Source organism: Bipolaris sorokiniana, assembly GCF_000338995.1.
Source record: "Bipolaris sorokiniana ND90Pr unplaced genomic scaffold COCSAscaffold_6, whole genome shotgun sequence".
NCBI lineage: Eukaryota > Fungi > Ascomycota > Dothideomycetes > Pleosporales > Pleosporaceae > Bipolaris > Bipolaris sorokiniana.
In genome coordinates, this window is record NW_006911900.1 from 1,527,096 (window position 1) to 1,538,617 (window position 11,522).

The 11,522-nt window shown below is 54.4% G+C and overlaps 3 protein-coding genes across 3 annotated transcripts; 2 read left to right on the forward strand and 1 right to left on the reverse strand.

Moving 5' to 3' along the window:
* Nucleotides 1-743: 743 nt before the first annotated feature.
* Nucleotides 744-1,824, forward strand: COCSADRAFT_318721 (uncharacterized protein). Its single transcript, XM_007701451.1, has one exon. The coding sequence runs from the start codon at nt 949-951 to the stop codon at nt 1,636-1,638; it is 690 nt and encodes a 229-aa protein (XP_007699641.1). The 5' UTR covers nt 744-948; the 3' UTR covers nt 1,639-1,824.
* A 5,443-nt stretch (nt 1,825-7,267) lies between these two features.
* On the reverse strand, nt 7,268-7,522 carry COCSADRAFT_88340 (uncharacterized protein; the record flags this gene model as incomplete). Its single annotated transcript, XM_007701452.1, has 1 exon — nt 7,268-7,522. A coding segment is annotated over one exon (255 nt), but the record flags the coding sequence as incomplete, so codon positions are not given.
* A 1,833-nt stretch (nt 7,523-9,355) lies between these two features.
* On the forward strand, nt 9,356-10,945 carry COCSADRAFT_36503 (uncharacterized protein). Its single transcript, XM_007700992.1, has one exon. It carries the CDS (start codon nt 9,644-9,646, stop codon nt 10,619-10,621), a length of 978 nt encoding a protein of 325 aa, XP_007699182.1. The 5' UTR covers nt 9,356-9,643; the 3' UTR covers nt 10,622-10,945.
* Nucleotides 10,946-11,522: the final 577 nt, after the last annotated feature.

Below are 11,522 nucleotides of genomic sequence, written 5' to 3' on the forward strand. Positions count from 1 at the left end.
CGTGAAAGTGATATTGAGCCCATATAAATGTGACCCCACTACCAAGTCGTATGCGAAAAGTAGTCAACATGACTACGAAAGTCACTGCATGTGACTTTGCTGTTGGATGTTCTCATGTACCAAACAAACTGGTAAGAAAATGGCTTTGCCTTGATATCAAGAATACTACTATGTGTTGTGTAGCAACTGACAGCGAGTCTTCCAAACGCAATCATCCATCACCTCAGACTCTCAAGAGATGCTAAGACTGCTGGCGTACGCCTGGTGCCAGCCATAAGGACGGAACAGTATCTGATGAAGCCCGAATAATGGGTTTGTACTAACATCAAGGTATAATCTATACCGTGTGGTTCTCCATCATATGTCAAAGATGATTTAGAATCAAAGCAATGGCTTCGGTTTTGCAATTGGCAAAGGCCCCGAGGGGCTTTGGCATACCCGCTTAAGACCTTTTAATGGTGTAGAGGAGATACAATATGCAGAAAGGGACCCGCATAGTATCGCTGATCTGGAAAGCTACTGTAGTGATTCATGGTAAAAGTCGAGATGCCGAATTGATACTGAAACCTAGAAAGTGTACGATAATTCAATCTCTCAAACATACACGAACATCACTCTAAAAACCTAAAACGGCACTACTATCATTTACCTCCAAGAAACTATTTGGCTAAAACTTCCAAAGTAACCTACCCCCATCGTCGTTATCATCCCGAAAAGCCCCGCACTCCACGTGACCCCACTCCCACAGCTGCAGCCTCAACAAGCTTCATCACGCAAAAGAAAACGGGGGGTGGGCACACAAGAATGGCACGACTAAAAACCCCAATCAACGAAGTCGCGAACCCTACCTTCAAATCTACTCGACCCCCTTGAAAGAAGAACAAGAGATCAATTCTCACCATTAATCAACGATTCGAAATAACTCGAACGAGAAAAAATTGGCCCAAAATGCCCATCCAAGTCACCCGTATGACCGAATCCGACATCAACGGCGCAATCGACACCATCCAACAAGCCTTCGCAAACGACCCTTACAACCTCTGGATCTACCCAGACCGCTCCAAGATCTCCCTCGAGCGGAACCGCGTCTCCCTAACCCTCCGTTGCAAATGGGGCATCTCCCACGGCCTCTTCTACGTCGCCCGCGACACCTCCGCACCTTCCAAGATCCTCGGCTGCGCGATGTGGCTCCCGCCACACCCAGTCTCTGAACCCGAGTCCTGGGCCGAGTACCTGTCCGGGTGGTGGCTGTGGCTCAACCAGGTGCGCATGAATGCGTGGTATGGGCGCGGCGGGCTATCGACGACGCGGTATTGGATTTGGAAGGCACGGCAGGCGGAGGCGCAGAGGGAGTTGTGGGTTGATCCCCAAGGGTACTATTTCTGTAATATTGTTACCGTGTTGCCCGAGTGTCAGGGACAAGGGGTGGGGAGGGCGCTCATGGAGGTGGTGCTGGATATGGCGGATAGAGAGGGGCGGAGGGCGTATCTGGAGAGTAGTCGGTGGGAGCCCAATGGGGCCATTTATGAGAGGTTTGGGTTTAGGTTGGTTAAGGAGATGGAGTGTAGGGATGGGGAGGGGGAGAAGGATGCTGTTACGCTTTATTGTATGATGAGGGAGCCGAAGGGGCGGAAGTAGGGGTGAATAATGAGATGGGTGGGGAGAGGGGAGGAGGAGGGGGAGGAGGAGAAGAGAAGCGGTATGTGCGAGTTCACGATGAAGATGCCATGCTGTGATGTTTGAGTGTTAGACATATCCTACAATACCTCTGAGAAGGTACAGAGCAAAGCGACATCGAGAGGACTGTGGTCTCCCCTTGAAAAACAGCCAAGCGAGATGACCTTGTGAGTAATTACGTCAAGAGAGAACTCGACATTAGTACGAACGATGAGCAGTAACATGCTGAAAAGCGGCATGAACATAGCCACATAACCCACAAGGTCTGATGACTTGCTCTTTACCCATCTGATCATCATTCCCCATCGTCGATTTAGCATCAGAAACAAGACATGGCATTTCCAACAACAGCGCTACTCCCTTTCCTGCAGCCCATCAGACGTGCAGCCCAACTAACTTTTTTTTTTCTCCCAAAGGTTCTTTCGGATATACAACACGGCAAATCAAAACAACAATCAGCATTTGGAGAAAAACAACAACAAGTAAGCGGACAAAAAAATACCGCTTATCTATCCCCACGCTCAATTGCTGCCCCCCCCCTCCCCAGCCACATGCATCAACTACGTCACCATCTTACACAACACATATTCCCATGCAAGCTGTGAGACCGCAGCGAGCGCTTCGCTGCCTGCCGCGTCTCCTTGCGTATTCCCATTGCCGAAAAAGAAATAAGGGAAGAGGGAACACTCTCTCACAACGCATCATCATCATCACATAATCACATACGTTCGCTACGCAACACCCGTATTCGCGTAGGTTGGATAACAAGATTACAATACCACTCTAACCCTTAGCTGCAGTACTCGTTCGCAAGAAAGGATGCGTTGAGTAATCCGCAAAGTCGGAGCGAAACAAGACAAAATGTTTAAACCCCCCCCCCCCTTCTCCAAAAAACCGCTAACACTTCCTCTTATTAGGAAAGTGACAGAGAAAGGAAGGAAAGAGGTGTGTGTTCTTCGTCATGATCGGCAAGTCCTGCATCTGGAACTCTACCGAACCCAATCATGCAACATACGCCCTCCCCTTGTCGGATTTATGACAATGGCCCCTCCCACCCACACACACCCCTCCCCTCGTTACACCACGCTTGGCGTTAGGCTTTTGGCTAGGGCAAATCGAATCGAGACATGCATAACGCCGTTGCTTTTTTGTCTCCGGGCCGTTGAAAAACATGGCCCTGGTAAAAAAAATATGTAGGCGTACAGTACGTGTATGTGGGTGTGGGTGTGGCATGAGGACGCTTTCCTTTTCCTCTTTTGGGGCCATAATGGTCCCAATGGCCTCTGGGTGGCCTAAAAATGTGACTTACTATCGGCCCGTACAAGTTCGTTTGTAGTAACACATGTTACATACATATGTACGCTATATGTATGTATGTGTCCTTTCTCATGTACGTATGCGCCATGTGCCTGGCTGCGAGTGATCAGGTAGTTCCGGAAGATCATGGACTATGCTAACTGTCTGGGGGTAGTGAGATATAAGAGGGACTGGCTCGCTGGTGGTTAATAGTTCGCCCAGAAAATATTTTCCTTGGTGGTTAGCAAGGACGACTAAGAAAATCAGTCAATCGAACTCTGGCAAAGAAGCAATTACTCGGCACCCAGCGTGCTGGGCGATCTGACATGATTTTTTTTTTCGTTATTTTGCTTGTGGGCACTAGTGCCAACCGGAATGCTTGGGTATAAGCGTGTACGGTGTATATTCGGCATTTGCTCAGCGTTGCGTTGCAGCGGTTGAATATGGTTGTAAGGGAAGCAACATGGGTGTGGGTAATGGGAGTGGGCGCAAAGTCTTGGTTTCTACTATGTACGTGCTAGTTGTCGTCTCGAGGTAAGATTGTCGGTGTGTTCGCATCCACGATCCGGAGCGTTTTTTGTTCCGGACGGTTGCTCAACGTGACGCACGCCATACCCCCGGTCTGCCCATGATACATCCTAGGTGGTAACATACTCTATTGACGGCAGGCTCCAAGACATGGTCAAAAGCAAAATCTACCTAGGGCCTAGCGTCCAAGTAAGTAAGTACGGGTGTTAGGCGAGAAGAACATTCACGAATGGGGAAGTCACAGGGGAGCAAGCGTCTGTCTGGAACGGGTGGCCATTGGTGATCCGGTATCTGACAACGGGATCTCAGTTTGCGATTTTTGCGGACAGCGCGCGCTTGCAAGTATCCACCGAATCGAGCGTACATATAGTATAGGGTGAGCGACTATAATAGCGGATAGTACCACTCAGTGTGCAAGCCATGTCATGGGGTGACGCTTGATTGTTGGGCAGCGAGTGGCTGCGGAAAAAGCGGAAGGAGGAAAATAAAGAAATAAAAGGTCGATGAAACGCACACCGGAGGTGAGCCGCGCCTGTTGTGCCTTGTCGAGGTCATGCTGGAGCGGTCTGTTTGGAGGCGAAAGGGGGGGGCAGTTCCAAGTCGTGCCAGGCCGTGGATCGCTGTGGAGGCTGCTCAAAGGAGGGGTAGTGTAGCGGGCGCTGGTGGAGCGCGTACTAGCCGCAGCAGCGTGAAAACATCGGTGCATGTGTCGACAAAGGCAGAGGCCGGTGCTGCCGTGGTCATCAGACCGGGTAGGAAAGGCAGATGGAAGGCGGCCAGCCATGCAATAAGCGACTTGGGTACACTCGACACAGCGATCAGTCCTTTTCGTGTAGGGACCCCAAAAATAGGCGTTCAATATACGAAGGCGCCGCTAATCAGGATCATGCAGGCGTAACTGCTTTTGCGCACATTGGCAGGCAAATAGAGAGTTTCTTCGGGCAGGAGACGGGCGCTGAGTGGTTGCAGCGGGCTATAACAAGACCACGTAAGCGTATGGTTTGGCCTAGAGGCGATCTAGAGGACTAAGACGGGCAGTTTGTCGATCTGGTGAGGTGAAGAAAAAAAGCGGACGATGCATGCATAGATTCATAGTCGCACCCGCGGGCCTGTCTGGTACCGTCACTGGAGCTGACGAAGTATGTACGCAAACGATCTTGGGGCCGGACTTGTTGGTAGCGAAGAAGGGTAAATGTCGAGGACCCCTTGCCGGAGGGGATTGCACGCAGTAACACCGAGGCTGGCGTCGCCTTTTGACACATGGGCTGATTTGTGACGACGGTGGGATGCATGACTGGCAGGCAGTCTTACAGGCGGATGGTGAGTATGGTATACGATGGCGGACTAGGGGGGTGGCCGCTGGAAGATTAAAGCGGAGTGGCATTGCCGGATTGGTGCGTAGTATTACAAAGAGTCAGATCGGTGGTGTAACCATAGCTAGTAAGCGTGGTGCTCGAGGTGGCCCGACCTCGGATACCGTCCATGTGTGGTGCTGATTGAGAAACTTTGCTTCTATATTAGCTGCCATGTCGACGCCTGTTGCATTAGCAGGCGCCTTGATGCTGCCCTGATTCATGGCGTAATCCTATGCTCGTACGTGTTGCATGCAAGGGATGCAGGAGGCCGGGTCACCGTCAAGCGGCAGAAGCAAAACAAACGCCAGTGTGCGTCAAAACGAGTCACTGCCCAACCTGGCAGCAGTTGCGTGAGCAGCATAAGGGCCACCGACAAGCAAGTTTCATGAGCTGCGACGCGTCGTGTGAAGCCAAGTACAGCGCTCACATTACTTTTTGCACAAGCCTCGCGAGTGTGACGGGCTGTTGCAGCTGTGTTGGCCGAATGGGGGGGGGGTGAACGGCATGCCGCTCCTTATTTTTTTTCTTGCACCCAATGCACATGGCACTTGTGAATGTCATGCTGTCTATCTACGTAAGTACGTACATACTTGGGTGATAGACGGGATTAGCATGTGTTGTATGCGGCAGGACATGAGCCGTGCCTTCCCTCCTACTGTCAACCAGCATGTGCCGCCGGAGATGCATAGTGCGACCCGGCAAATGTCGAGCGCACCGCAAGGAGGCTCACCGACGATTAGTGTGGCTGCTGATCAAGGCACCCCAAAAGCAGGCTACGGAGAAGGGCGATTGGCTGCCAATAGGGTCAACGTTGAACAAAGTGGGCTATCGAGCCGCCTAGCAAGGCTAATGCTCGCTCCCTAGGATAAAGTGCCGCCGCGCCTGCAAGAGACTTTGGTGTTTGACGTCGCCTTAGGGCGGGGGTCTAGAACACGCATGGTAGCGGCCATGGGAGGCGGGTCTGCCTGTCACTACTACAGATGGTACTAGAGATGGCCGTGGTGAGCAACGATGTGGCTACCGAATTGACCACTTGATGCTGAAGCAACTCTGTGCGTTTCGCGCCCTCGTGTTTGATTAGCTCGACAGACGGAGGGATTCCGTGTGGTGAAGTAGAGTGGAGTAGGATATTTTGGGGGCGCGATACGAGGGCGAAAGAGGGAGAAGCAGGCAAGCAGGTGAGGCGCGATGTACATGCGCTTGGATGTGTATGTATGTACGTATGTGTGTGTGTGTGTGTGTGTGTGTGTGTGATATAGATTGTGTCGGAGGACCGATGCGGAGGCGACATGGAGACGCTCTGGCAGAGAGAATGGCCCTGTCTGTGTCGACCAAATGTGGAGATGGACTTTGTTATCGACAGGGAAGAGTGACGCACGGCCTGTGACGGGCTAGCGTAGGCGGTGCCGCTTATACCGCAATCTTTGTTCCTACTACCACTCTAGTGTCTTCGACGATGAGACGCCACGTTTGAGACCCACTCGACTTGTGGACCGCGCCCTGGTACGTCATTCAAGGGTTTCTTTCCCGTGTTGCAGATTGCCTGACTGGGCGTGGCACAAATGGGCAGCTGAATACGCATACATACGCTTTGATGAGGGCGCAGGACCCGCGCCGCGTCAATCCAAGCAGTGCGCCCGAACGAGGCCGGACATGGTCTTGTTGAAACGGCAGGCCGGACAATCTCGATTTGATGAGCCCCAGCAGCGTACAATCCGGCTAGTCGGACAGCGACAATCCGAATAGTGCAAATGGCTGCAGAGCATCTCGTGTCAAGTGACGCACGGCACGGCGTCGCGAGCTGGCTGACGAGATGAGCGATGGGGCGACGCAGGTCAGCATTGGGGACTTGAGGGTAACGCCCGTATCTTGCAGATTGGGTGCGTATGGTAAGTATGTAGTATCTATGTGTGCATGTGTGCATGTGTGTAGTAAGAGCACATAGGAAGGGAGGAAGCAAGCAAGCAAGCACACCAGCACACCAGCAACGGAAGGATGGAGGGAGTGCTGCAGCCCGGTGACCACTCGGTGCTTACTTTTCCGCGTACAATGTCAGGTTGTGATGCACAGTGTGGTACAGTTGGCTACGCCGCAAAGTAGGAGCGAGGATCCAAATGACCGAGGCAGGTTGATGAGGCAAGAGCGACAGTCACAGTGGGCATGTGCTGGTCACGGGACTTGGGCCCCATTATGACTTGTCTACTATGTAACCAGGCAAAGCAACACGGATGGATGGATGGATGGATGGATGGTCGACGACAACAAGACAGGCATCATGTGCGGAGCCAGGCGCGGATGCAGCCAAGCGGCAGTTGCTAAGGCACGTTTTCGAGTTGCATGATCACCGTTGGGGTAAGTAACGAGGGAGGGCTCAGTCAGTCAATCCGCCAGTCCGTCCGTCAGTCAGTCAGTCAATCAGTCAGTCGTATACATAGATGGAGTATTGTTTTTGGCGAGCAGATGCAGGCCCCCTGACCGGATCCTGATGGTTTGGACGAGACGACGAGCATGCGTGCGCCCGCGTTGGACCGCTGCCGATCATTCAGGCGGGACGAAACCAGGGTTCCTTCTCGGCGCTTCGGCTGCATCTCATCAGCGCCCGCTCCGGGGATTTGTGCGTGTCGAACGACGATGCCGGTTTGGGCGTGGCGGCCGTGGGGTTGTGGCTAGGGGAGGCGGCGTGAGCAGGTGCAGGCAGCATTCGTCGTCGTGATCGGGGCCGCCCAAGTCCCAAGTCGAGCGTGTGCCAGATGACAGCCGGCCTTGCTACACTACACAACACTACACTACACTACGAACGCGCGTATCGCCAGTCATGCCACACGGCGAGGACGAGAGCGAGGACGAGGACGATGCAGGCTAGCACCGGCGTCGGCATCGACGTCGTGGTTGACGAGTCCACTGCCATGGCCGTGTTTCGATGGGCAAGGCCGGGCAGGGCCAGGGCGGCGGGTGCACTGGTTTCAAGGCGTGCGTGTGTGGAGCATGGCGCTGGCCAAACGTTAAAGGGATTATTTTTTTCCTCGCGCTCTTGCTTGTCTTTCTCGGTGTGCCTAAGCCCGGGCTGCACCAATCTCCGCGAGCGTCTCCGTCGTTGGCTGTGTGACGCAGGCGGGCAGTGGGTGCATGGGTGCATGGGTGCATGGGGCGAGAGACAGTCTGATGCTGCATCCGTTGCACGTCGCGCCGCTTGCAGGGACGGGCTGGCTGCATGTCGATTTCTGGAAGACGGTCGGCTAGCCGCTGGGCCAATGGCGTCGTCGGAACACCGCCCGCCCCAGATGGCGCTTGGATACCCAAGGGCCAGCAGAGTGGTTTGCCGGGTGCGAGGGGGGAATGGCATGTGGATGTGTGGTGGGTGCGTGTGCGTATACAGTAGCTACTATGTGCTATGTATATTGTATGTATGTACATACTTAGTAGTACGACAACATGCCATGCCTCCACGGGCACATGGCGACTTACAGGCCGATACTATCGGCTGGCATTGGGTGCCATTCCAGGCCCCGTGCCCGCTTCCTATTGGCTGCAAGCCCGCTCCCGAGAAAACATGTCGTAGCGCACCCAGCACTCTGCACCTGCGCCAACCAAACTCTGAGCCCCCATCCCCATCCTCCATCCATCCATCCACATCCACATCCACACATGCAACCCATCCCCATCCATCCCCTGATCTCACCCGACCGCTGCTGCTTGATGCTGCTGCGTGCTACCTGCTGCGTCCTGCATCCTGCTACCGCCACACAGGCTCACCGTGGCTGCCGGCCTGCGCTTGGAGGCCCACGCCCACGCACTCCCCCCTCCCACAACACCAGTACCGCCGGGCTTTGCCCCGTAAATTGACTATTCTATACGCCTCCAACTCCGACTGCTGCTGGCCTGGCTGGCTAGCTGCCTCGCCGCTGGCCTGCCCTCAGCGCGGCTAAACCACAGCGCTGCCGAGCGACGGCGTCGCCATGCATCCATCCACCGTCCGTCCCCGACAAGAAAAAAGTCGACCAGGGCTAGTAGACCGCCTGGAGAGCCACCGCGCCCACCCACATCCACACCCACACCCACACCCACACCCACACCCACGCCCCCCCTCGCATGCACACACGACACTGAACCCCGCCGTGGAGCCCAGCTGAGTCGCACTGCAAAGAGTCCCACTACGGCCTAGTCGCACTACCGCGCTCTGCCATGATGGCTGCCCGCGTCGTCGTTTCCCTTACCCTGCTGTCTCGACAAGCCGGTCGTCGTCTACTTACTAGCTGCACGGATGCCCCGTCGCGCGCTGCGCCATGATACATGGTCCGCCGTGCTCGTCTGCCCTCCCTGTCCTGTGATTTGGTCATCCCAAGCCTTCCTTTTCGCTTTCTGCACCCATGTCTTGCCGTGATCGTGCCAGCCGTGCCACTGGCCCTAGTCGTCACAGCGCTCCCTCACCGAGCCATCCCTTGGTGCTTGGTGGCTCCGTATAGTCAATACACACCCGTTCCCTGTCTGCATCTATCCCACTATTACTTGTTCTTGACTTTGGCTAGTCTAGCCCTGGCACTCCTTGCACCATGACTTTTGCCGCGACCTCATGCTGTTCCAATTTCCCCGTCCACCCTTCCGCATCTGTCTATATCTCTTGGCACTCCATATACCTATGCACATGTCCCCTCCCCCTTCGCTTCAGACCAGAAGAACCGTGATCAGCTCTCACACACATATACAACCTGTCTGGACACATCAACACTCACACTCACCATCCCCCCCCGTACATGCCGACTTCCTTTCCATCCTACCATCTCGACACCATGTCCGGCCAAATGCAGCCAGCACAACTACACCGTCGCACCTCTCGTGGTTCGGCCAGCCAATCAGGATGCCGTTCGTCACGCATTGAAAAGACAAAGAGCCACCACAGCAGCCCAAAGGCCATGGAGAGGCGCAAGACTACTTCCGAGACCAAGCTATACGCCACCCTCGACGACCACTACCGAATGATGTTTGGCGTAGAGCCAGAAGAGGAGGAGCGTCCCCAATCAACACGACCCGTGAGCTGGCATCCCGCGTCATCACAGGTGCAGACTGCACAACAAACAAACTACTTTGACCCTATGCCAAGTCAACACTGGCAGCAAAACTACTCGCCATCACGAGATTCGTGCCATGGTTCCGACTACTACTCGCTCTCTGCCCGCAACTCGATGCTCGAGCCCCGGACTAGTGCTCCATCAGAGTATGGCTGGCAAAGCATGCCTCAACACACTCCCGGCTATGTCGACTCTTGTGTCAACACGCCCACCTCGGAGCCTCTCCCATGGTACCTGCAGCAATGGGCACAGAGGAACCAGGCACAAAACACTGCCTCTGCCCAGCAACAAGACCAGGACATGGACGACGAAGAGGAAGGCGAGAAGCTTGTTGCCCTTGGCCTATACGATGCCCCAGAGCCATCACTAAGCTGGGGTGCGCTCACGGAGGGTACCGGAAAAGGCCTTAAGCTCGAGGAGACTTGGCAACCACCCGAGGAAGACGAGGAAGACCAAGACGATGACGATGACGCAAGCTCAGAAGGCAGTGTCGAGGAGCCATCGCCCCCTCTGCCGCCGGTCCATGAACAGGCACAGAACATGGCAGTCCATGTCAAGTCTCAAACACCCAGCAGCATGGAAGGTCAGAGCTTCTTCTTCGACGACGACGAGACCGTATCCAAGGAGTGGTGGTTTCAACAAGTCAAACAACCCTCTATGCCAGTGCGGGACGCTGGACTAGGATATGGGTGGTTGTGAGCGTGGTCACAGCTTTACATTATTGTATATTTTTAGTCTTACACCTTTTTGATCTTTAGCACAGCACGGCGTTTTTTTGTTTTGTTTTCTGCAATGGCCCCAGTTGGGTGCCAAAAAAGAGGGCACTATTAGACAACAGCGAGAGCGAGCGAAAGAGATACCCAGCCTTCACAGGCAAGAGAGCCAGTCTTTGCATCATCGCTCACACCGAGGTCAGATGGAGAGGAAATGCACGTATAGTAGTTACATAGTAGCAGTAGTATAGTAGAAGAAGGCATGACTGCAGCCAATCAAACACAATGACAGACACATAACAAATACCGAGTCCATCTTCCAATGACATGGCATGGGTGACTGACTACAACGGCAGGAGCAAGGCAGCAGGCAGCCAACCAGGGGGGAAGGGCACCCTCAACACTATCCCGGCACAACCACCACCACCACCATGTGCTTGAATATCGAATGTCGCTCGCTTGCCTACTCCTCATTACTCAGTCATGTTATCCATCGTCGCCGTCAAAGCATCGGCCTGGTCGTGCCATGGCGCAAGCTTCTTCCACGCTTCTAGCCACGCTTGCTCAAACCTTGGGAAACCCTACATGCTGGAACAGGACGACTAGCTTGCGGCATGCGCCGAGGCCAGGGTTGGGCGTCTCTGTCCCAAAACCCACGTCGAGCCCGGCGACCCAGCAAATGGCGCGTCGGCGACATGGGGCCGCATCCTCCGGGCCCATTGCCCTTCAGGTCCCAGGCCAGGCTTGCGCAAATTGATCCAACAAGGCGATTGTGTCACACTGGCCGGCAAAGGCCCGATGAGATGACCACCATCATCATCCCGTCCCTCAGCCTCATCCGCCAAAGCACTGACGGAACTGCCATCACTAATCAACGCCTAACCGAC